The sequence below is a fragment of the Oncorhynchus nerka genome, linkage group LG13 (genome assembly GCF_034236695.1).
Source record: "Oncorhynchus nerka isolate Pitt River linkage group LG13, Oner_Uvic_2.0, whole genome shotgun sequence".
In the NCBI taxonomy this organism is placed as follows: Eukaryota; Metazoa; Chordata; class Actinopteri; order Salmoniformes; family Salmonidae; genus Oncorhynchus; species Oncorhynchus nerka.
In genome coordinates, this window is record NC_088408.1 from 25,390,397 (window position 1) to 25,416,897 (window position 26,501).

At 43.5% G+C, this 26,501-nt stretch overlaps 1 protein-coding gene across 1 annotated transcript in view; it reads right to left on the bottom strand.

Annotated features, from left to right (window-relative positions):
- Window positions 1-15,046: 15,046 nt before the first annotated feature.
- LOC115121689 (actin-binding protein WASF1-like) overlaps window positions 15,047-26,501 on the bottom strand; it is a 146,921-nt gene continuing 135,466 nt past the window's right edge. The window contains 4 exon segments of the mRNA XM_065026288.1: window positions 15,047-17,416; window positions 17,566-17,750; window positions 17,752-17,910; window positions 17,912-18,109. Coding sequence (XP_064882360.1) covers window positions 17,256-17,416; window positions 17,566-17,750; window positions 17,752-17,910; window positions 17,912-18,109 — 703 coding nt within the window. The 3' untranslated portion in view covers window positions 15,047-17,255.

The following is a 26,501-nucleotide window of genomic DNA, read 5'->3' on the forward strand; positions in this document are numbered from 1 at the left end:
ATTTGCACCCAGACATATTCAAAACGTGTTTTCTCAAAGTGTGTGTGCATATGCGAAAGAGAGAGAGAGACACACAATTGTGCATTGATAGAGTAGACCTACATTACGTGCATTTGCCCACTAGACGGTTCCAATTTATGTAAGCCCTGTGGTGGAAAAAATAACCAATTGTTATACTTGAGTAAAAGTAAAGATACTTAAATATAAAATATAAAACTCACCTTGTAAAATATTACTTGAGTAAAAGGCAAAAGTATTTGGTTTTAAAAATAAACTTAAGTACGAAAAGTAATTGTAATTGCTAACATATACTTAAGTATCAAAAGTAAAAGTATGAATAATTTCCAATTCCTTATATTAACCAAACGATACCATTAATAACATTAAAAAAAAAAAGTTAATTCACAGATAGCCAGGGGCACACTCCAACACTCAGACATCATTTATAAAGAAGCCTGTACAGTACCACTCAAAAGTTTGGACACACCTACTCATTCAAGGGTTTTTCTTTATTTTTACAATGTTCTACATTGTAGAATAACAGTGAAGACATCAAAACTATGAAATAACACATATGTAATCATCAACCAAAAAAAGTGTTAAACAAATCTAAACATATTTTATATTTGAGATTCTTCAAAGTAGCCATCCTTTTGCACACTCTTGGCATTCTCTCAACCAGCTTTACGAGGAATGCTTTTCCAACAGTCTTGAAGGAGTTCCCACATATGCTGAGCACTTGTTGCCTGCTTTTCCTTCACTCTGCTGTCAAACTCAGCCCAAAACATCTGAATTGGGTTGAAGTCCAATGATTGTGGAGGCCAGGTCATCTGATGCAGCACTCCATCACTCTCCTTCTTGGTCAAATAGCCCTTACACAGCCTGGAGGTGTGTTTTGGGTCATTGTCCTGTTGCAAAACAAATGATAGTCCCACTAAGCGCAAACCAGATGGAATGGCGTATCACTGCAGAATGCTGTGGAAACCATGCTGGTGAAGTGTGCCTTGAATTCTAAATAACATTGCTCGTGTTTCGTAGCCCAAGTACGTCTCTTCTTATTATTGGGGTCCCTTAGTAGTGGTTTCTTTGCAGCAATTTGACAATGAAGGCCTGATTCACGCAGTCTCCTCTGAAGTTGATGTTGAGATGTGTCTGTTACTTGAACTCTGTGAGGTACAATCTGAGGTGCAGTTAATTGCTGATTTCTGAGGCTGGTAACTCTAATGAACTTATCCTCTGCAGCAGAGGTAACTCTGGGTCTTCCTTTCCTGTGGCAGTCCTCATCATGAGAGCCGATTTCATCATAGCACTTGATGGATTTTGCGACTGCACTTCAAGAAACTTTAAAAGTTCTTGAAATGTTCCGGATTGACTGACCTTCATGTCTTAAATTAATGATGGACTATTGTTTCTCTTTGCTTATTTGAGCTGTTCTTGCCATAATATGGACTTGGTCTTTTACCAAATAGAGCTATCTTCTGTATACCAACCCTACCTTGTCACAACACAACTGATTGGCTCAAACGAATTAAGACGGAAATAAATTCCACAAATTAACAAGGCACACCTGTTAATTGAAATGCATTCCAGGTGACTACCTCATGAAGCTGGTTGAGATAATGCCAAGAGTGTGCAAAGCTGTCATCAAGGCAAAGGGTGGCTACTTTGAAGAATATCAAATATCAAATATAACACTTTTTGGTTACTACATGATTCCATGTGTGTTAAAAAAGCTAATATTTTCTTTAGGAATGTAAATTAAATAAAAGTTGTCGAAAATATGAATAGTAAAGTACAGATACCCCAAAAAATACTTAAGTAATATTTTATAGTATCTACTGTATAGGCCTACACGACCTGCAGGTGTGACATCAACAAGAGACCGTCAAGCTGGGGGGGGGGGGGCAGGCAGTCAGTGACTGGAAACAAATATTGGGAAATGAGTCAAGCATGGCTGCTAGTTACTGTAAGTTGGCAATGGTATACTTAATTACATCTAGCATTAGCCAAAAGGACAATGCGTTCCAACATCAGTCACAGCTGCGCTGAACGGAACCCTCTGTATTGGGCAGACCCACGGTGTCGGTAATGTAACTCTGTACGGACACATCCACTTTGGTTTGATAAGATAATGTTATTAACGATATTAGCCTATGTGACCACATGCAATGAGAAAGGTCTACCACACATGCATAAGATAGTCTCACTGAACTAGACTGATATGCTAATGTTCAACAGATATTCATTTTGGTTATCTAGCATGACAAACTTTTTAATATTCCAGTGAAAGTCATTTCCCAATCTCTCTCTGTGTGTGTGGCCCCATTGATACCCTACTTATGAGGCAGTCTGTTGGTGCATCACTCCTTCGGGATGACTCCTGATAACCACTGATTAAACCGAACAGGAGTCTGCGCAGCCTCGGAACGCTCCCGCACAATAGTTTATCTGCAAGCCTGTTTAAACAGACATCCATCCCGCGCGGTGATGACGTCCAACGGCCGCGAGGGATGGAGGACGAGCGTCCCAGGACTCTGCTTGAACAATCATATATCTCTCCTACTCGTGAATGGCTTTAACACGCGCTTCCCAACTGTGTTCCTCTAATTACTATTGACGTGACTGATTCACAAGTTTTCCTCTCGGTTTTTTGAATGGTAGGCTATTACCCGTTTGATTAGGTTATTCGGCAGTAGGCCTAGGCTTAATGACACATCAGTCCTGAGGGCCACAAACGTATCGAAAGTCGATCGATATAAGATCGCACCTTTGACGTTTGTGCTCTGTGCAGTGCAATGAGAACTGGAGGAAAGGTTGCCGCACGCAGGTAATGGACCGTGTAGTTTGAGATGTTTGTTCATTGTAGTGAAATCTGTACCTGGACAGATGTTCCATCTTTTTTTAACCGAGTCAAGTCACTTAAGGGTGTCCTCATCCAAAGTGCTCTGCCTTGCCGCCTGTTTGTTTGCGCTTTATAACATCGCAGAGTCATCGCTTTATAACTCGCTCATGCGTAGGCGGGCCTAACTAAATAACAACCACACCACAGACTCGACAGGGGACACTTTTGTGAAGGCTACAGCACAAAGGTGGATGAAGTCTCAGATTGTGAGTGAGAGCAGCAGTGACAACCAATGTCCTCTTCTCTTGAAGGCAGGAGGTACTCTTAAGATCCACTCCTACATTTCACTAGTCCGCTCTTCAATCCACCGCTGTTGAGGTTTTATTCAGTTCTCTCACAGCACGGACTTGCATTATTATGGCCATGCGGACACATACAGACTAAGTTAATTGCTCAGTACTAAAATCATGTTCAGTGTAAGTAGGTTGGGTGTTGTCCGTGGTGCTGAAGATGCATTGCGCTCTAGTAGTGCTGAATGGACTGCACACAAATCTGCTAGTTCTCTAATGTCAAACCACTGTATACAATGTTGCTCTCCCTGTGCCTCTCTCTCTCGCTTAGTTAGTGTAATCTACATTTCCAACTCTACATTAACCTTACCCACATTAAACCAGTCAGTGACTGCTGTGCTCAGACTCTTGTATGAAAGTCATTACCTAATGAAGGTGGAAGGAGGTAGGGCTGGAGAGAGAGGGTGTTATGTAATCCCGGGCACAGTAGCACTCAGTGCAATCTCTGTTTGCTCATAGACACAGTATTAATACTCAACTTTAATTAGCATTATGGGGGAATGTAATGCTAATGTTACTGATGATGGACCTATTACACATCACAGATATAGTACTGTACAGATGCAGGATCTACATTTGATCACCCTGTTGCAGGAGAACCTTCCTGCAATACAGGACATTTTAAACTTGTAGTGTATTTGAGGCTTTAAAAGGCTTCTGAAGTTTGTAATTTTTACTTTGAAATATCAGACTTGATTTTCCCTTCACCAAAAATATGTATCAACCCCTACAAAAATGTCCATTAATTATAATGCACATAATAACTCACATTTCCTGTTGCTGCAGGATTATTTTCCTTATATAGAAAACTGGCTCAAATGAAGGTCCAACATCTGTAGTTGGTTTCTCTGATTTACTTAGGTGTGTATATGTTTATTGCCTGGATTCCACTGAAACATCAGTAAAACAGAGTGCTATTCAGTTTGCATTCCAGGCTGCTATTCCCCTGATATGCGGTATGGCTTTCTGTTTCGTCAAGATCTGCTGCCTTCCATAAAGAGCTAGTTGATCTGATTGAGTGATTATTTGTCTCTGGGGTGCTCCAGGACAGTATAGTTGTTGGTTCCTTCTGCTGCATAGGATGTCCATCCCTCGGTGAAATGGTCAAGGTGACATGCTGGAAGATTGTGTAACTTCTCTGTCGATACCAAGCGATTGGTCTACTGATTGTGTTATGATCAGTCCACCTCCTCTCTCTTGGGATCAATGTGCTCAACACGCACACACACACGCACGCACGCACACGCACGCACGCACGCACGCACGCACGCACGCACGCACGCACGCACACACCAGGGTCTCAGTAATTGTCTCAGACAGGCAGGCAGGCTAGGTTATATCCAGTGTCCACATCTCCTGTGTTGAACAGCCCCGTTACCTCATTCCCCCGCATCTGTATGTACAAACAAACTGTGCGCGTATGTGCGTGTGTGTTTACTCAGAGCTTGTTAGTGTGTTCTGGCTCCTTCCATAATCTGACAGGGTACTGTTTGTGACCCCCTCCCCATCCCCCTGAGTGGTGTGATGAGTGTTTATGAGTGTGTGTGATTACATGTGTACAAATATCTTTAGAACTGCTCTCAGCAAGACACAGCATGATAGGCCAGTCAATATTATATGATTGCAGAGTTTCATCATGTTAGAGCCTCAGGTTTTCCCTTGGTCTTCCCTGCCCCACCCCCATCTGCAATGGCTGAGCAAGGAATGTGAATCCCAGAGGGGAGATGGAACGACTAATGAAGAGGCAGTAAAGAAGGTGTGTGTGTGTGTGTTTACTCAGAGCTTGTTAGCGTGTTCTGGCTCCTTCCAGAATCTGACATGGTACTGTTTGTGCCCCCCTCCCCAGCCCCATGTGTGGTGCGGTGTCATATCATACCACATCATACCACACCACACCACATCATACCACACCACATCATACCACACCACATCACACCATATCATACCACACCACATCATATCACACCACATCATACCATATCACACCACATCATACCACACCACACCACATCATACCACATCACATCATACCACATCACATCATATCACACCATATCATACCACACCACACCACATCATACCACATCACACCACACCACATCATACCACATCATACCACACCATACCACATCATACCACTTCATACCACACCACATCATACCACACCACACCATATCACACCACATCATATCATACCACATCATACCACTTCATACCACACCACATCACACCACATCATATATGATAACCAGTAACCCTGTTGTGATATGATGTGGTGTGGTATGAAGTAGTGTGGTATGATGTGGTGCTTTTGAGCACCTTAAATTACATTTTGGGGAAAAAAGCTAACTCAGCTCCATCAGTCATTGAATCAGATGTCTCATTCATCACAAAACCAACTGATATTGCCAACTACTTTAATGATTTTTTAATTGGCAAGATTAGCAAACTTAGGCATGACATGCCAGTAACAAACATTAACACTACACATCCAAGTATATCTGGACAAATTATGAAAGACAAGCATAAAGTGAGTGTGGAAGAGGTGAAAAAATGATTGTTGTCTATCACCAACAAGCCACTATGGTCTGACAACTTGGATGGAAATTACTGAGGAAAATAGCTGATGATATTGACACTCCTATTGGCCATATTTTTAATTTAAGTCTACTAGAAAGTGCGTGCCCCCAGGTCTGGAGGGAAGAATAGTAAAGCCCCGTTTACTGGCTCAAATAACCGACCAAGACTTTTGGCACAAATGGTGTTTGACCAAATACAATGCTATTTTACAGTAAAGAAATTGACAACAAACTTTCAGCATGCTTATATTGAAGGACATTCAATAAGCACAGCACTTACACAAATGACTGATGATTGGCTGAGAGACATTATGATAAAAAGAGTGTGGGGGCTGTTTTGTTAGACTTCAGTGCAGCTTTTGACATTATCAAACATAGTTTGCTGGAAAAACATGTGTGTTATGGCTTTACACCCCCCGGCTATATTGTGGATAAAGAGTTTCCTGTCTAACAGAACACAGAGGGTGTTCTTTAATAGAAGCCTTTCCAACATAATCCAGGTACAATCAGGAATTCCCCAGGGTAGCTTTCTAGGCCCATACCTTTTTTCAATCTTTACTCATGACATGCCTTCAGGCTTGCCTTCTGGCATGCCTTCAGGCTTTCAGTAAAGCCAGTGTGTCTATGTATGTGGATAACTCCACACTATACATGTCAGCTACTACAGCTTAAAGAGTTGCAGTTAGTTTCAGAGTGGGTGGCAAGGAATAGGTTAGTCCTAAATATTTCTAAAACTAAAAGCATTGTATTTGGGACAAATAATTCACAAAACCCTAAACCTCAACTAAATCTTGTAAAACTAATGTGGAAATTGAGCAAGTTGAGGTGACTAAACTGCTTGAAGTAATCCTGGATTGTAAAACTGTCATGCACAAAACATATTGATACAACAGTAGCTAAGATGGGGAGAAGTGTGTCCATAATAAAATGCTGCTCTACCCATTAACATCGACGGGGATGTAGTGGAGCGGGTTGAGAGTTTCAAGTCCCTTGGTTTCCACATCACCAACGATCTATCATGGTCCAAACAAACCAAGACAGTCGTGAAGAGGACACATCACCAACAAACTATCATGGTCCAAACATACCAAGACAGTCGTGAAGAGGGCACATCATCAACAAACTATCATGGTCCAAACATACCAAGACAGTCGTGAAGAGGACACATCACCAACGATCTATCATGGTCCAAACATACCAAGACAGTCGTGAAGAGGGCACATCACCAACGATCTATCATGGTCCAAACACACCAAGACAGTTGTGAAGAGGACACATCACCAACGATCTATCATGGTCCAAACATACCAAGACAGTCGTGAAGAGGACACATCACCAACAAACTATCATGGTCCAAACATACCAAGACAGTCGTGAAGAGGGCACATCACCAACAAACTATCATGGTCCAAACATACCAAGACAGTCGTGAAGAGGACACATCACCAACGATCTATCATGGTCCAAACATACCAAGACAGTCGTGAAGAGGGCACATCACCAACAATCTATCATGGTCCAAACATACCAAGACAGTCGTGAAGAGGACACATCACCAACAAACTATCATGGTCCAAACATACCAAGACAGTCGTGAAGAGGGCACATCACCAACAAACTGTCATGGTCCAAACATACCAAGACAGTCGTGAAGAGGACACATCACCAACGATCTATCATGGTCCAAACACACCAAGACAGTCGTGAAGAGGGCACATCACCAACGATCTATCATGGTCCAAACACACCAAGACAGTCGTGAAGAGGACACATCACCAACGATCTATCATGGTCCAAACACACCAAGACAGTCGTGAAGAGGACACATCACCAACGATCTATCATGGTCCAAACACACCAAGACAGTCGTGAAGAGGACACATCACCAACGATCTATCATGGTCCAAACATACCAAGACAGTCGTGAAGAGGGCACATCACCAACGATCTATCATGGTCCAAACACACCAAGACAGTCGTGAAGAGGGCACATCACCAACAAACTATCATGGTCCAAACATACCAAGACAGTCGTGAAGAGGGCACATCACCAACAAACTATCATGGTCCAAACACACCAAGACAGTCGTGAAGAGGGCACATCACCAACGAACTATCATGGTTCAAACATACCAAGACAGTCGTGAAGAGGGCACATCACCAACAAACTATCATGGTTCAAACATACCAAGACAGTCGTGAAGAGGGCACATCACCAACGAACTATCATGGTCCAAACACACCAAGACAGTCGTGAAGAGGGCACATCACCAACGAACTATCATGGTCCAAACATACCAAGACAGTCGTGAAGAGGACACATCACCAACGATCTATCATGGTCCAAACATACCAAGACAGTCGTGAAGAGGGCACATCACCAACGATCTATCATGGTCCAAACACACCAAGACAGTCGTGAAGAGGACACATCACCAACGATCTATCATGGTCCAAACACACCAAGACAGTCGTGAAGAGGACACATCACCAACGATCTATCATGGTCCAAACACACCAAGACAGTCGTGAAGAGGACACATCACCAACGATCTATCATGGTCCAAACATACCAAGACAGTCGTGAAGAGGGCACATCACCAACGATCTATCATGGTCCAAACACACCAAGACAGTCGTGAAGAGGGCACATCACCAACAAACTATCATGGTCCAAACATACCAAGACAGTCGTGAAGAGGGCACATCACCAACAAACTATCATGGTTCAAACATACCAAGACAGTCGTGAAGAGGGCACATCACCAACAAACTATCATGGTTCAAACATACCAAGACAGTCGTGAAGAGGGCACATCACCAACGAACTATCATGGTCCAAACACACCAAGACAGTTGTGAAGAGGGCACGACAAAACCTTTTCCCCCTCAGGAGACTAAAAAGCTTTGTCATGGGTCCCAAGATCCTCAAAAGTTTCTACAGCTGCACCATCGAGAGCATCCTGATCGGTTGCATCACCGCCTGGTATGGCAACTGCTCGGTATCTGACAGTAAGGCGCCACAGAGGGTAGTGCGAACGGCACAGTACATCACTGGGGCCAAGTTTCCTGCCATCCAGGACCTATATAATAGGTGGTGTCAGAGGAAAGCCCATAAAATTGTCAGAGACTCCAGTCCCCCAAATTAGAGTGTTTTCTCTGCTACCGCACGGCAAGCGGTACCGGAGCGCCAAGTCTAGGACAAAAAGGCTCCTCAACAGCTTCTACCCCCAAATCATTAGACTGCCGAACAATTAATAAAATCGCCACCGGACAATTTACATTGTCCCTTTTGTACACTGCTGCTACTGGCTGTTTATTATCTATGCATAGTCACTTCACCCCCACCTACATGTACAAATTACCTCAACCAACCTGTACCCCCGCACACTGACTTGGTACCGGTACCCCCTGTATATAGCCTCTTCTTGAACTGCACTGTTGGTTAAGGGCTTGTAAGTAAGCATTTCACAGTAAAGTCTACACTTGTTGTATTCGGCGTATGTGACAAATAAAGTTTGATTTGATTTAACAACACTATAAACAAGGCAGGTCCTACAGGCCCTAGTTTTGTCACTCCTGGACTACTGTTCAGTTGTGTGGTCAGGTGCCACAAAAGGGACTTAGGAAAAATGCTATTGTCTCAGAACAGGGCAGCACGGCTGACCCTTGGATGTACACAGAGAGCTAATATTAATAATATGTATTTCAATCTCTCCTGGCTCAAAGTGGAGGAGAGATTGACTTTATCACTACTTGTATTTATGAGAGGTATTGACATGTTGAATGCACCGAGCTGTCTGTTTGAACTACTGGCACACCCATGCATACCCCACAAGACATGCCACCAGAGGTCTCTTCACAGCCCCCAAGTCAGGACCAGACAACAGGAGGCGGACAGTACTACATATAGTCATGACTACATGGACCTCTAATCCACATCAGGTAACTCATACCAGCAGTAAAATTTGATTTTTAAAAACGATAAAAATACACCTTATGGAACAGTGGGGACTGACTGTGAAGCAACACAAACATAGGCAGGCAGACACACACACACACACACACACACACTTTGTACTGTAGATATGTGGTAGTAGTGGAGAAGGGGCCTGAGGGCACACAGTGTGTTGTGAAATCTGTGAATGTATTGTAATGTTTTTAAAATGATATAAACTGCCTTCATTTTGCTGGACCCCAGGAAGAGTAGCTGCTGCCTTGGCAGCATCTAATGGGGATCCATAATAAATACAAATACAAATATATGTTTGTACCTTATCAATGAATAGCTGTTATTGTATGGAGACTAGTGGGGTTATGACAACCACTACCTTAACTCCTCCCCCTCTCCTCCTTTTCCTCCCCCACTCCATCTCTTCATCTGATCACATTAGAGGGGGGGTGAGAAGGCCTGTTTACTCCTCTGTCTCTTTCGATTGGAGTTTGATTCAGTGGCGGTTCTAGACCATTTCAACTGGGGGGGCCAAGCTGGGGCCAATTGTACTGTTAGAGGGGCCAGTTACATTAGACGTTATTGTTGTCATCGTTTTCTTCACTGCATTGCAGGCAAAATACCATGTTCATAATCATCATCGTTGCCACTGTCTAATAAAGGATGTAAAAAAAGAACGATAAGAAAAATTAGTTATGTAAAAATCATTTCATACTCCACATTTAGGGGGGCCACAAGGGGGTCCAAAATTGTTGTCACAGGGGCACTTGTTCTTAACTGGCTTGCCTAATTAAATAAAGGTCAAATAAATAAGTTGGCTCACAACAAAAACTTGACCTTTTTCTTAAAGAAATGTTGTTGTTGTCTGTTATTTTAGACAATTACAAAACTACATTTAAGAAAACAAGAACATGTCTAAAGATGACTTTTCAACACTGCCTGAGTTTTCACACTACTTAGAAAAACATCATATTATAGGACTTTTAATGATGGTGGTAGCAGCCACATGAGTGAGTGCTAGCTAGCTACCAATTGATTCAAGATCAACAACACAAACACACAAACTATACAGCTACACGTAGTGAGTGGAGTTACAAACAACCACAAGTTAAAATGTCTTACAGTACCTGTCATTCAATGTTTTCCACACACATAGCTATGTGTATCCTGCTTAGACACCAGGTCCCCACATTTCATCTTTGTTTTCTTGTTCTTGGTCTTCTTGGTCTTTTTCTTTTTCTTCTTCTATGGTATATTAGCGATTGCAAAATGTAACATGCATTCTGCCACCTACTGTCCGGGATGGAAACAAGATTCCCAAAAATGTAACAAAATACAGAAAAATTACCAAACTACCAAAAAATAAATAAACTAACTAATCTTTTTCTGTTAAAAATAAATACAACATACCTGATCCCTACACAGGCTTAAGGGGAACCTAGGAGGGGGGATCTTTTGGCACCAGTACTCCTGGCAAGTCCCAAAACCTTTCTGCTGCAGCCATAACAATGTCCACTTTCTTCGACTTCTTTGAGACTTGTGCCGTACAGTTTATAACTGTGGCAATGAACGCCAAAAAATCCCCCTTTTTAACCTACAGGGTGTCTTTTGACTGGCAGCAAACATTCACTACAGGCTGGGGTGAGTCCACTACCATCACTTGTTTTCTCAAACCTTTAATCTCCTCCTCATGGGGGATTCGAATGACCGCTCTAACTTTTACCTCCTCAATCTCCTTCAGCCTGACAGGGCACACCAGGAACTCAGAATCATGATCCCAACCACAATTGCTACGCCGTCGTCCTTCTACACACCATTCTTCAATATACTCTGTCCACACACTTGAAACATGGCCAAATCCTTTGCAATTCTTACACTACAATGTTTTGGGGAGGAAAGCTCTTACAGTGTATCTTACATAACCAAGCTTCACATTTGTGGGTGTTTGCTCTTTATCAAAAAAACAACAGGAGCGACAGACTTTCTTCTTTTTCTCCATTCACCCAGCGGGTCAGACGCCGGGCACCAACCACACCAGGAATTCTCTTCAGGGATTCAACCTGAACATCTGTCGTTGCCCCTGAAATGACTCCTTTGACAGGTGCTCTACTCCGAAGTTCAAAACACAAAACTTCTGTTCTCTGGATTCTTTTGAGGCTCACTGCAATCTTCCTCTGTTCTTCAGAAATACATTTGATCAAAATAAGACCTCTCCTGGTCATTCTGATAGACTCCACTTTTCCCAGCGCGTACTTCACCATTTTTGACACCTCAAACGGGTGTCCCCACTTATGCATCCTTACTCAACAAACACATCCCAAAAAAAGCTATTAATTATCATTCATGCACGTATCCTCACCTCCAATTTTAGACAATTTCCTTTTTGTTCCAGTTTTCTACACTACTTTTGTCCATTCAGAACATTTACCTTCACCAACTTTGCATGACACGTTGCTTGATTTGAACTCATCATCCACTTCCGCCATATTTCTGATTGCAAAACCGTCCCCACATTTCCCACTCTCCCATGCCAAATAGCCTGAAGCCACAGGGCTCTTCTTGCAGGCTCTATTTCCCTAGACGGGACCATTGGGAGCCGTAGGTTGGGATTTTTGATCTGCTTACATTTACATTGAACAACACAGCAGCTTTTCCACTTTGTTTTGTTATTTCTCAATAACAGAAAATCAACAACGTAGTTGGTTCTTTTACAATGGGGATTCATTGAAAATAATGTTTGTTTTCTTGTGGCCGTGGTCGAGGGGAATTCCTCATTATTACATGCATATGGACTCGGAGTATACCACGGTTACCACCGCCAATCTCCCATCCCTGGCTGCCTGCCTTACCGGACTGAGCCATACTACCATCAGATATTTGATATCTGTATCCTTTTATTAGATTAAAATATCAAACATCCTTCCTCCAAAGGACATTAGGAAATGACCCTCTTGAAATGCAGCCACTATAATGCTTCTATTCCCTGTCTTTTTTTAACTGATGCCTCGCTTCATGCCCTCTGAACATGCCCCTATACCAAACGAGCCACACCAACGTCTGATTTACATCCCAGTCTGCCTGTCTGAGCCATTACCTTGTAATTAAATCAAATCATTTAGGCAAGTACAAACCTCCATGAACTTTTGTGCATCCTCACCATAGAAAAACTATGGGTGCATCTCAATACTCTAAAATGTTTCTCTCTCCTTGTCTCTTCTCCTTCATCTTTATTGGTCTGAAACATAAAAATAACAATTAACACAGCAGAAAGCAATATGGTGGATAACTACCAGGAATGTGCTTTCACCTGTCACCTGTCAGTTCAAATGGAGGAAAGGAGACGAGGGAAGGAGACACAGGGAAGAGATGAGGCAAGGAAGCCACTTGAGACTATTGATATTCACCCAATGGCTGATCAGTGCAATGATGTTTTCACACAAATAATGAATATATTTTGGCCATATTAGGACAGCCTCGGGCTCAGCAGGAATTGCCTTACTGCTGACAAAGAGGCTGTCCTATGGACACTGTACATGTATAATAAATTAGCTTTGGTCTGACACCAGAAGTCAGGCAGTGTCACTGACATAGAAAGCATGTTGCTACCATCTACTGGGGGACATTGATTTAGTCAGAGTGCTTGAGTGTAACTCATCATATGAGTCTACCTGAGCCAGCAGAGGGCAGTGTTACACTACCTTTACAACAGATCTGTGCCAAGTGTGGGGATGGGAGGGAGGGAGTGGCCATTTTTCTATTTACACTAATGGGTCTAGTTTCCTGGACACCGATTACACATAGTCCTGTACTAAAAAACACTTTAAATTGACATGCTCCATTGAGCCAGGACAAGGCTTAATCTGTGTCTGGGAAACTGGCCCATGGGGTCCTCACAATTACACTAAATTAAGGCCAATAAATGGAGCCCTCTAGGCCAGGAAGCAGGAGGAGGAAAGGCAACAATATCACTGATTCAACTCACCTTCTTGTATGAATGTATTGTGTGAAAGACATAGCAGGAAGAGTAAATGTTGTCAACAAGGCCGGAGTTAGAGAAACTATAAGAAGACTCCCTACAGTCATGAATAATAATATTCAGGTTTATATTTACTTTGCTATGACTATCTAGTGATTGAATCTCTCCCTCCCTCATCACATTCTTTCTTACACAATAACACTACAATTAATATCTCTCTTACACACACACACACACACACACACACACACACACACACACACACACACACACACACACACACACACACACACAGGCACACACACTGATTTAAATAAGTCTCATGCGCCAGAACAGTGTGATTGTGAAGAAATGTGTTCACTTTTAATCCTAGCAGACCTACAGCTGATGAACTAAAAAGAGCTTGTGTCATTTTCAGCCCTGACACGACAAATCCCCTAAACCTATTCTGCACTGTCATGTGTGTGCGTGTGTGTGTGTGTGTGTGTGTGACAGAATAAATAAGTGTCTCCAGGAGAGGTTACATTGTGGTTACAGATGGAGTAGATCAGAGTGGGTGGGGGTGCTCCCGTGCAGCAGCTCCCCTACAGCATCCCCCCTACAGCAGCCCCCCTACAGCAGCCCCCTACAGCAGCCCCCTACAGCATCCCCCTACAGCAGCCCCCTACAGCATCCCCCTACAGCAGCCCCCTACAGCATCCCCCTACAGCATCCCCCTACAGCAGCCCCCTGCAGCATCCCCCTACAGCAGCTCCCCTACAGCATCCCCCTACAGCAGCTCCCCTGCAGCAGCCCCCTACAGCATCCCCCTACAGCATCCCCCTACAGCATCCCCTACAGCATCCCCCTACAGCAGCCCCCTGCAGCACTTGTGCACCAAGAGAAAGGAATGAATTCAACTTCACATAGGTAGTTTATACATACAGATGTGGAATCTTAATTGGATCACTTTGTTGCTGAGAATTGTACTGCAGATGAGCTTCATGATTGACATAAAATCAGTGAAAACCCACATTAACACGGTTATATAACATTATTCATGTCGCCTACTTTTGGCCAGCTAATAGCCTTACCAAGCAACATTATGGACTAAATGTTCAAATCTTGTTACTGCAGGATTATTTTGATGTGACAATTTAGGTCAAATTAAGATCCGAAATCTGTCTAGTACTGAAATATGTTTGTGTTTGAGAGAGTGAAGAGAGGGAAGGTTATCGTCATGAGGTGTAATGCATGCTGTCCCCATTACTGATTCAGGAAGAAGTCTCTGAACCGTAGCCCTTTGGGTACACCACAACCGGAAAGCACACACAATGCCCTGGATCAGTGGTTACACAAAACAACAAGTCCTGAAACATAACATTAGCTTTTATTAATTCAAGCAAACTGTTACAATTACATAAGTTACATGTTACACGGTTTGATATTTTTTGAACCCAGGGTTCGGTTTCCCCGTCCCCAAACATAGAAACAGCTAATCCATACGAGTGCAGGCAAAAAGTAGTAACAGCACGATACATTCATGAACACAACAATACGTCTGTACAAACAATAAGGCAAGTTGAAGAGAGAGAAAGAGAGAAAGAAGGAAGAGAGAAAGTAGAAAGAGAGAAAGAAGGAAGAGAGAAAGAGAAGGACGGCAGACATCATCTTCTTCAAAGGGGGCAGTGAAGGCAGATAAATCATTCTCTCTCTCCAGAGTCCCGCCCCCTTGGGCAGCAGAAACACAGGTAGACCCATGCTGTTCATTTATTTATATTCTTCATAGTAACTGTTAGTGTTCTAGAGTCGAACGAGGTAAGGCTTCTTGTTAGTCAGCAGACACAGAGTGGGGGACCCTGGGAAATAAGCTGCCTTTGATATCCATTCTGTAAAGTGGTTCTTATTGGTCAGACACTACTGTAAAGTGGTTCCTGTTGGTCAGCACTACAATAAAGAGGTTCTTATTGGTCAGACACTACTGTAAAGTGGTTCTTATTGGTCAGACACTACTGTAAAGTGGTTCCTGTTGGTCAGCACTACAATAAAGAGGTTCTTATTGGTCAGACACTACTGTAAAGTGGTTCCTGTTGGTCAGCACTACAATAAAGAGGTTCTTATTGGTCAGACACTACTGTAAAGTGGTTCCTGTTGGTCAGCACTACAATAAAGAGGTTCTTATTAGTCAGACACTACTGTAAAGTGGTTCCTGTTGGTCAGCACTACAATAAAGAGGTTCTTATTGGTCAGACACTACTGTAAAGTGGTTCCTGTTGGTCAGACACTACTGTAAAGTGGTTCCTGTTGGTCAGACACTAGTCTAGTATAGTATACCATATGGCTCCAAACTTCATAACACACTTCCTTGCTGCCAAGATACATTACGGTGGCTCTTTGAGGACACACATACTCAGATAATAAAACATTTGCCTAAACTTGACAGACATGTCCTTGGGTGACATAAGGGAACGATGAACATAGATTAGCTCAGATCACTCAATAACTTCCTTCTAATGTCTCACAATTATCCTTCTTTATCTTCATCATCACAATCATACAACAATCATCACATAACATATCATACCATCATCACAATATTCCCTTGTTCTGAGGTGATAAGTCAAATCCTGATAATATAAAAACAAACAACGAATAAATCTCCTCAGCAAACAACCACAACCGACTGATATTCAGGATGGCTACCATCCTTCAAATGGTTCATATTGGCAAAAACAGGCCCATTTAAAAACGGCAAGTGTTTTTCTGTAAGAAAAGAAACTCAAAATAGAGATAATAAAATACAGAATCAATTCACCTCCACTTTGGCCCACCAGGTGGCAGGATAGTATCAGAACTAAGGACAGAAGACTCAGGCCACCTCGTCACGTTGACACTCAACAGCAAGAAACAAAGGGGGGAGAAATGTGTGGTTGTTAATAGCTTTTCTTTAAAAGGTTATCAGAAACAAAAAAAACTGTTTGGTTAACGTTCATTTTTTAAACAACTGTACATGAGGAGGATTTCATACAATTGGAGGATAAAGAAGGAAAATAACATGAGCCACTGAACAATGTGTAGTAGTGTAGAAAATGAGTACAAAAACATTTCCCGACCAGAACATGGGGAACAAACAACTGAAATTGATATTTTCCTACAAACACACCAAGAACAGTATATGACAGAGAACAAGAGGGACAAAGGGAGAGAGATAAAGTGAGAGGGAGATGTAAGAGGGAGCGAATGGGAGAGAATAGAGAGAGAGGGGGAGGAGAGAGAAATAGGGAGAGAGGTAGAGAGGGAGAGAAAGAGAGGGAGGTGTAGAGAGAGAAAAAGAGAGAGATGGAGGAAAAATAGGGGGAGAGAGGATAGAAAGAATGGGGAGTAAGAAAGAGGGATAGAGAGAGCAAGAGGGCGAGAGAGAGAGAGATGTAGAGGATGACAGGTGAGGGATTAAAACAGGACTGACAGAGGATAGTGGTTGTAAGGATGGATTCTGACATCTCTAAAGGGGGTACAGTTGGGTGACAGTTTTGCCTTTTGTCCCCCTCTCTTTTCTTTTCCTCTCCCTCCATCTCATTCACTCCATCCAGTCTCCCTCGTCGAACTCGGACTCGTCCTCTGAGTCGGAGTACTCGACGGCGATGCGTCGGGACAGGATGGTGGCCACGTCGTTCCCAACACGCTCGTGTTTGGCTGCCTCCTGCTCTCTTTGCTCCTCCACCTTCCGGAGCTGGATACCTGGGGAGGGAAGGAGAGAGGGATTACTGCAACCTACAAGAGAGAATGTAGCAGCTTTCTTCTGTTATAAAACTGTCCAATGACTACACACATTGACAGTCATGCACAATAAACAGATCTACTGGCTGTTACACCGAGGCCCCACCCACCTTTGCGGATGGCCTCCAATAGGACACTGCGTGCATCGCTGATGGGCGGCAGGTTGGCGGAGTGTTTCTTCCCCCCGGAGTGAGAGAGCGGGGACGCCATGGCACCTGACAGGAAGGAAGGCACGGGGGGTGGGCCCGGCGGGCAGGGGGAGGAGCTCCGTACTCCTGGGAGGGGTGGGGAGGGGCGGAGGAGGCAGCACGGTGCCATCTGATTGGCCAGGGGTCGGGCCCCTGTCCAGGACCTGCTGGAGACGGGCTGGGGAGGAGATGTGGAGGGGAGGTGCCACTGGGGGAGGGGCAGGGTGGAGGACGCCAGGGGCGATCTGGAGAGGTGCAGGGGAGGGGGATGGCCGGGGGCTGCTGCTGGACGGGTAGAGGAGGAATAGGAGGAGGAGGGGTGCCCCGAGGGCCAAAACCAGACATGGAAGGCAAGGGAGGAGGTGGAGGGGGCAAGGGAGGTGGCGGAGGGGGAGGTGTGTTGGAGTTGAAGCCGTGAGTCTGTGCTGGAGATTGAGGTCTGCTGTCTGAAAAACCTGAACTGGAGCTGAGGAGAGGGAAAAGAGAAAGACAGAGTTACTGTTAATTGAAAGCTAACTGAACTGCAGTGCACTAATAGAGAAGATGTGACAAATATATATCAGGTGGGAGAGAAGGAGCAAGAAATGGAAGGAAATCTTGCAGAGATAACAGGAAGATGGAGAGTCAAGAGAATACTACTCTTGTTGTACACTCACAGTACAACAAGCTAATCCATCCCTTCATCCTCCTCCCTCACACCACTACCCCCCATCCCTTCATTCTTCTCCCTCACACCACTACCCCCCATTCAGAATCCATCCCTTTATCCTACTCCCTCGCTCCACTACCCCATCCCTTCATCCTCCTCCCTCGCTCCACTACCCCCACGAAGAATCCATCCCTTCATCCTCCTCCCTCGCTCCACTACCCCCCATCCAGAATCCATCCCTCGATCCTCCTCACTCGCTCCACTACCCCCATCTAGAATCCATCCCTTCATCCTTCTCCCTCGCTCCACTACCCCCCATCCAGAATCCATCCCTCCATCCTCCTCCCTCGCTCCACTACCCCCATCTAGAATCCATCCCTCCATCCTCCTCCCTCGCTCCACTACCCCCATCTAGAATCCATCCCTCCATCCTCCTCCCTCGCTCCACTACCCCCATCCAGAATCCATCCCTTCATCCTCCTCCCTCGCTCCACTACCCCCATCCAGAATCCATCCATCCCTCCATCCTCCTCCCTCGCTCCACTACCCCCATCCAGAATCCATCCCTTCATCCTCCTCCCTCGCTCCACTACCCCATCTAGAATCCATCCCTCCATCCTCCTCCCTCGCTCCACTACCCCCATCTAGAATCCATCCCTCCATCCTCCTCCCTCGCTCCACTACCCCCATCCAGAATCCATCCCTTCATCCTCCTCCTCGCTCCACTACCCCCATCCAGAATCCATCCATCCCTCCATCCTCCTCCTCGCTCCACTACCCCATCCAGAATCCATCCCTTCATCCTTCTCCCTTGCTCCACTACCTCCCATCCAGAATCCATCCTTCATCCTCCTCCCTCGCTCCACTACCCCCATCCAGAATCCATCCCTTCATCCTTCTCCCTTGCTCCACTACCACCCATCCAGAATCCATCCCTTCATCCTCCTCCCTCGCTCCACTACCCCCCATCCAGAATCCATCTATCCCTCCATCCTCCTCCCTCGCTCCACTACCCCCCATCCAGAATCCATCCCTTCATCCTTCTCCCTTGCTCCACTACCCCCCATCCAGAATCCATCCCTTCATCCTCCTCCCTCGCTCCACTACCCCCCATCCAGAATCCATCCCTTCATCCTTCTCCCTCGCTCCACTACCCCATCCAGAATCCATCCCTTCATCCTTTCCTCTGCCTGCGCTTCAACGGAGCAGAACATTTCAGAGATGCGAAACACACCTGTAGCTGCTCACGTCCCCATCATCAGAGTTAAGCAGAACAAAACTCAACACAACAGGCTATTCATAGGTTACACCCCCGTCACTCAGTCGCGCTATGCCATTGCTATGAACGTTCTCAATCCGCCCTCTACCGGCGGCGTAATAGTGGTGCCCTACAGCCATGATAAGCCCAGTCATTCTGGACGGAGGCTAACGACTGTTTAGTCTAAATTACATAGTGCCGGGAAATACGATGACATTGCTAAAGTTGTCAAATGTTTAGAAGGAAACAACTTTGCCAGCATTAACATGTCGTCAAATGTATCTATTTGCTTATGGCCTTGCTTATACCTAACAACCATTTTTTTTTTATGACAGTGCATTCAGAAAGTATTCAGACCCCTTGACTTTTACCACAGTTTGTTACGTTACAGCCTTATTCTAAAATTGATTACATTCCCCTCATCAATCTACACACAATACTCCATAATGACAAAGCAAAAACAGTATTTTTTAAATCACATCTACATAAATATTCAGACCCTTTACTCAGTACTTTGTTGAAGCACCTTTGGCAGAGATTACAGCCTAGAGTCTTAGGTATGATGCTACAAGCTTGGCACACCTGTATTTGGGGAGTTTCTCCCAGTCTTCTCTGAATATCCTCTCAAGCTCTGCCAGGTTGGATGGGGAGCGTCGCTGCACGGCTATTTTCAGGTCTTTCCAGAGATGTTCCCCTGGGTTAAAGTGCGGGCTCTGGCTGGACCACTCAGGGCCATTCAGAGACTTGTCCCGAAGCCACTTCTGTGTTGTGTTGGCTGTCTGCTTAGGGTCGTTGTCTTATTGGAAGGTAAACCTTCAGTCTGAGGTCCTGAGCGCTCTGGAGCAGGTTTTCATCAAGGATCTCTCTGTACTTTGCCCCGTTCATATTTCCCTCAATCCTGACCAGTCTCCCAGTCCCTGCCCATGATGAACATCCCAACAGCATGATGCTGCCACTACCATGCTTCAATGTAGGGATGGTGCCAGGTTTCCTCCATGTGGTTTCATTTGACCAGAGATACTTGTTTCTCATGGTCTGAGAGACTTTAGGTGCCTTTTGGAGAACTCCAAGCGGAGTTAAATAAAGGCCTGAATGGTGAAGTGCTGCAGAAATCATTGTCCTTCTGAAAGGTTATCCTATCTCCACAGAGGAACTCTGGAGCTCTGTCAGAGTGACCATTGGTTTCTTGGTCACCTCCCTGACCAATGCCCTTCTCCCCTGATGGCTCAGTTTGGCCGGGCAGCTCTAGGAAGAGTCTTGGTGGTTCCATTTAAGAATGATTGAGGCCATTGTGTTCTTGGGGACATTCAATGATGCAGAAATGTGTTGGTACCCTTCCCCAGATCTGTTCCTCGACACAATCCTGTCTTGGAGCTCAACAGACAATTCCTTCGAACTCGTGGCTTGGTTTTTGCTCTGACATGCACTGCAAACTGTGGGACCTTAAATAGACAGGGGTGTACCTTTCCAAATCATGTCCAATCAATTGAATTTACCACAGATGGACTCCAATCAAGTTGTAGAAACATCTCAATGATGGTCAATGGAAACAGGATGCACCTGAGCACAATTTTGAGTCCCATAGCGAAGGGTCTGAATCCTTATGTAAATAAGGTATTTCTGTTTTTAATAAATATGTTTTAAATATGTTTTCGCTTTGTCATGATGGGGTAGATTGATGAGGGGAAAATGTTTATTTAAACCATTTTAGAATTAGGCTGTAACGTAACAAAATGTGGAAAAAGTCAAGGGGTCTGAATACTTTCTGAATGCACTGTATAGGCTGATGTTATATGCACTGTATATGCTGATATTACATGGACTGTATATGCTGATATTATATGCACTGTATATGCTGATATTACATGCACTGTATATGCTGATAGTATATGCACTGTATATGCTGATATTATATGCACTGTATATGCTGATAGTATATGCACTGTATATGCTGATAGTATATGCACTGTATATGCTGATATTATATGCACTGTATATGCTGATAGTATATGCACTGTATATGCTGATATTATATGCACTGTATATGCTGATAGTATATGCACTGTATATGCTGATATTATATGCACTGTATATGCTGATATTATATGCACTGTATATGCTGATATTATATGCACTGTATATGATGATATTATATGCTGATATTATATGCACTGTATATGCTGATATTATATGCTGATAGTATATGCACTGTATATGATGATATTATATGCTGATAGTATATGCACTGTATATGATGATATTATATGCTGATAGTATATGCACTGTATATGATGATATTATATGCACTGTATATGCTGATATTATATGCACTGTATATGCTGATAGTATATGCACTGTATATGCTGATATTATATGCTGATATTATATGCACTGTATATGCTGATAGTATATGCACTGTATATGCTGATATTATATGCTGATAGTATATGCACTGTATATGCTGATAGTATATGCACTGTATATGCTGATATTATATGCACTGTATATGCTGATAGTATATGCACTGTATATGCTGATAGTATATGCACTGTATATGCTGATAGTATATGCACTGTATATGCTGATAGTATATGCACTGTATATGCTGATATTATATGCACTGTATATGCTGATATTATATGCACTGTATATGCTGATATTATATGCACTGTATATGCTGATATTATATGCACTGTATATGCTGATAGTATATGCACTGTATATGCTGATAGTATATGCACTGTATATGCTGATATTATATGCACTGTATATGCTGATATTATATGCACTGTATATGCTGATATTATATGCACTGTATATGCTGATAGTATATGCACTGTATATGCTGATATTATATGCACTGTATATGCTGATATTATATGCACTGTATATGCTGATATTATATGCACTGTATATGCTGCTATTATATGCACTGTATATGCTGCTATTATATGCACTGTATATGCTGATATTATATGCACTGTATATGCTGATATTATATGCACTGTATATGCTGATATTATATGCACTGTATATGCTGATAGTATATGCACTGTATATGCTGATATTATATGCTGATATTATATGCACTGTATATTCTGATATTATATGCTGATAGTATATGCACTGTATATGCTGATATTATATGCTGATAGTATATGCACTGTATATGCTGATATTATATGCTGATAGTATATGCACTGTATATGCTGATATTATATGCTGATATTATATGCACTGTATATGCTGATAGTATATGCACTGTATATGCTGATATTATATGCTGATAGTATATGCACTGTATATGCTGATAGTATATGCACTGTATATGCTGATAGTATATGCACTGTATATGCTGATATTATATGCACTGTATATGCTGATATTATATGCACTGTATATGCTGATAGTATATGCTGATATTATATGCACTGTATATGCTGATATTATATGCTGATATTATATGCACTGTATATGCTGATAGTATCTGCACTGTATATGCTGATATTATATGCTGATATTATATGCACTGTATATGCTGATAGTATATGCACTGTATATGCTGATATTATATGCTGATAGTATATGCACTGTATATGCTGATATTATATGCTGATATTATATGCACTGTATATGCTGATAGTATATGCACTGTATATGCTGATAGTATATGCACTGTATATGCTGATATTATATGCACTGTATATGCTGATATTATATGCTGATATTATATGCACTGTATATGCTGATAGTATATGCACTGTATATGCTGATAGTATATGCACTGTATATGCTGATATTATATGCACTGTATATGCTGATATTATATGCACTGTATATGCTGATATTATATGCACTGTATATGCTGATAGTGGACAACCTTGTTCAGCTGTTTTTGACAGTTTAATACTTTCTGAGAAATATGAATGACTATTGTACACCTAGGGTTACTATTAATAACTTTCACCCATTGTATAAGATATTCTCTGAAATTTAAATATTCCAGGCATTTGTATAAAAATTCCAGTCCCACTTTATCAGAAGCCTTTTCAAAATCAGCTATGAATACCAGGCCTGGTTTTCCCAGATTTTTCATAGTGTTCTATTGTTTCCAGTACTTGTCTTGTATTATCTCAAATGTATCGTCCATGTCCAAATAATGGAATTAATAAATATGTAAACATTAGGACGAGCAATGTCGGAGTGCATTGACTAAAATACAGTATATACAGTTGAAGTCTAAAGTTTACATACACTTAGGTTGGAATCATTAAAACTCGTTTTTCAACCACTTCTCAAATTTCTTGTTAACAAACTATAGTTTTGGCAAGTCGGATAGAACATCTACTTTGTGTATGACAGAAGTAATTTTCACTTTATCACAATTCCAGTGGGTCAGAAGTTTACATAAACTAAATTGACTGTGCCTTTAAACAGCTTGGAAAATTCCAGAAAATTATGTCATGGCTTTAGAAGCTTCTGATAAGCTAATTGACATCATTTGAGTCAATTGGAGGTGTACCTGTGGATGTATTTCAAGGCCTACCTTCAAACTCAGTGCCTCTTTGCTTGACATCATGGGAAAATCAGCCAAGACCTCAGAAAAAATATTGTACACCTCCACAAGTCTAGTTCATTCTTGGGAGCAATTTCCAAACGCCTGAAGGTACCACGTTCATCTGTACAAACAATAGTACGCAAGTATAAACACCATGGGACCACGCAGCCGTCATACCACTCATTAAGGAGACGCGTTCTGTCACCTAGAAATGAACGTACCCTGGTGCGAAAAGTGCAAATCAATCCCAGAACAACAGCAAAGGACCTTATGAAGATGCTGAAGGAAACAGGTACAAAAGTATCTATATCCACAGTAAAACAAGTCCTATATCGACATAACCTGAAAGGCAGCTCAGCAAGGAAGAAGCCACTGCTCCAAAACTGCCACAAAAAAGCCAGACTACGGTTTGCAACTGTACAAAGATCGTACTTTTTGGAGAAATTTCCTCTGGTCTGATGAAACAAAAATAGAACTGTTTGGCCATAATGACCACTGTTATGTTTGGAGGAAAAAGGGGGAGGCTTGCAAGCCGAAGAACACCATCCCCTGTGAAGCACAGGGGTGGCACTATCATGTTGTGGAGCTGCTTTGCTGCAGGAGGGACTGCTGCACTTCACAAAATAGATGGCGTCATGAGGTAGGAAAATTATTTGGATATATTGAAGAAACATCTCAAGACATCAGTCAGGAAGTTAAAGCTTGGTTGCAAATGGGTCTTCCAAATGGACAATGACCCCAAGTAAACTTCCAAAGTTGTGGCAAAATGGCTTAAGGACAACAAAGTCAAGGTATTGGAGTGGCCATCACAAAGCCCTGACCTCAATCCTATAGAAAATCTGTGGGCAGACCTGAAAAAGCATGTGCGAGCAAGGAGGCCTACAAACCTGACTCAGTTACACAAGCTCTGTCAGGAGGAATGGGCCAAAATTGGTGAAGGGATAGATTCTGGATGGGGGTAGTGGAGCGAGGGAGAAGGATGAAGGGATGAGGTAGTGGAGCGATGGAGAAGGATTAAGGGATGGATTCTGGATGGGGGTAGTGGAGCGAGGGAGAAGGATTCTGGATGGGGGTAGTGGAGCGAGGGAGAAGGATTCTGGATGGGGGTAGTGGAGCGAGGGAGAAGGATTCTGGATGGGGGTAGTGGAGCGAGGGAGAAGGATGAAGGGATGGATTCTGGATGGGGGTAGTGGAGCGAGGGAGAAGGATGAAGGGATGTGGTAGTGGAGCGAGGGAGAAGGATGAAGGGATGGGGTAGTGGAGCGAGGGAGAAGGATGAAGGGATGGGGTAGTGGAGCGAGGGAGAAGGATGAAGGGATGGGGATAGTGGAGCGAGGGAGAAGGATGAAGGGATGGGGTAGTGGAGCGAGGGAGAAGGATTAAGGGATGGAAATAGTGGAGCGAGGGAGAAGGATGAAGGGATGGTTTCTGGATGGTTGTAGTGGAGCGAGGGAGAAGGATCAAGGGATGGGGTAGTGGAGCGAGGGAGAAGGATGAAGGGATGGGATAGTGGAGTGAGGGAGAAGGATGAAGGGATGGATTCTGGATGGGGTAGTGGAGTGAGGGAGAAGGATGAAGGGATGGATTCTGGATGGAGGTAGTGGAGCGAAGGAGAAGGATGAAGGGATGGATTCTGGATGGGGGGTAGTGGAGCGAGGGAGGAGGATGAAGGGATGGATTCTGGATGGGGGTAGTGGAGCGAGGGAGAAGGATGAAGGGATAGATTCTGGATGGGGGTAGTGGAGCGAGGGAGGAGGATGGAGGGATGGATTCTGGATGGGGGGTAGTGGAGCGAGGGAGGAGGATGGAGGGATGGATTCTGGATGGGGGTAGTGGAGCGAGGGAGGAGGATGAAGGGATGGATTCTGGATGGGGGGTAGTGGAGCGAGGGAGAAGGATGAAGGGATGGATTCTGGATGGGGGGTAGTGGAGCGAGGGAGGAGGATGAAGGGATGGATTCTGGATGGGGGGTAGTGGAGCGAGGGAGAAGGATGAAGGGATGGATTCTGGATGGGGGGTAGTGGAGCGAGGGAGAAGGACAAAGGGATGTTAGCCTAGTGCTTAGAGTATTGGGCCAGTAACCAAAAGGTTGCTAGACTGAATCTCCGAGCTGACAAGGTAAAATTCTGTCGTTCTGCCCCTGAACAAGGCAGTTAACCCAGTGTTCTCCGGTAGGCCATCATTGTAAATAAGAATTTGTTCTTAACTGACTTGCCTAGTTACATTTTTAAATATGTTTTATAGGAGTGGTTAAAACATGCTACAGTAATAATGGTCCTCTGAGAACATCATAACCCTGTGGCCCCCCCATAGAGACTGCCAGAGGTCCGGACATACCTCAACTGGTATGCCATCCAGTCCTGGAGTTTTCCCGGGCTTAAAGGCTTTAATTG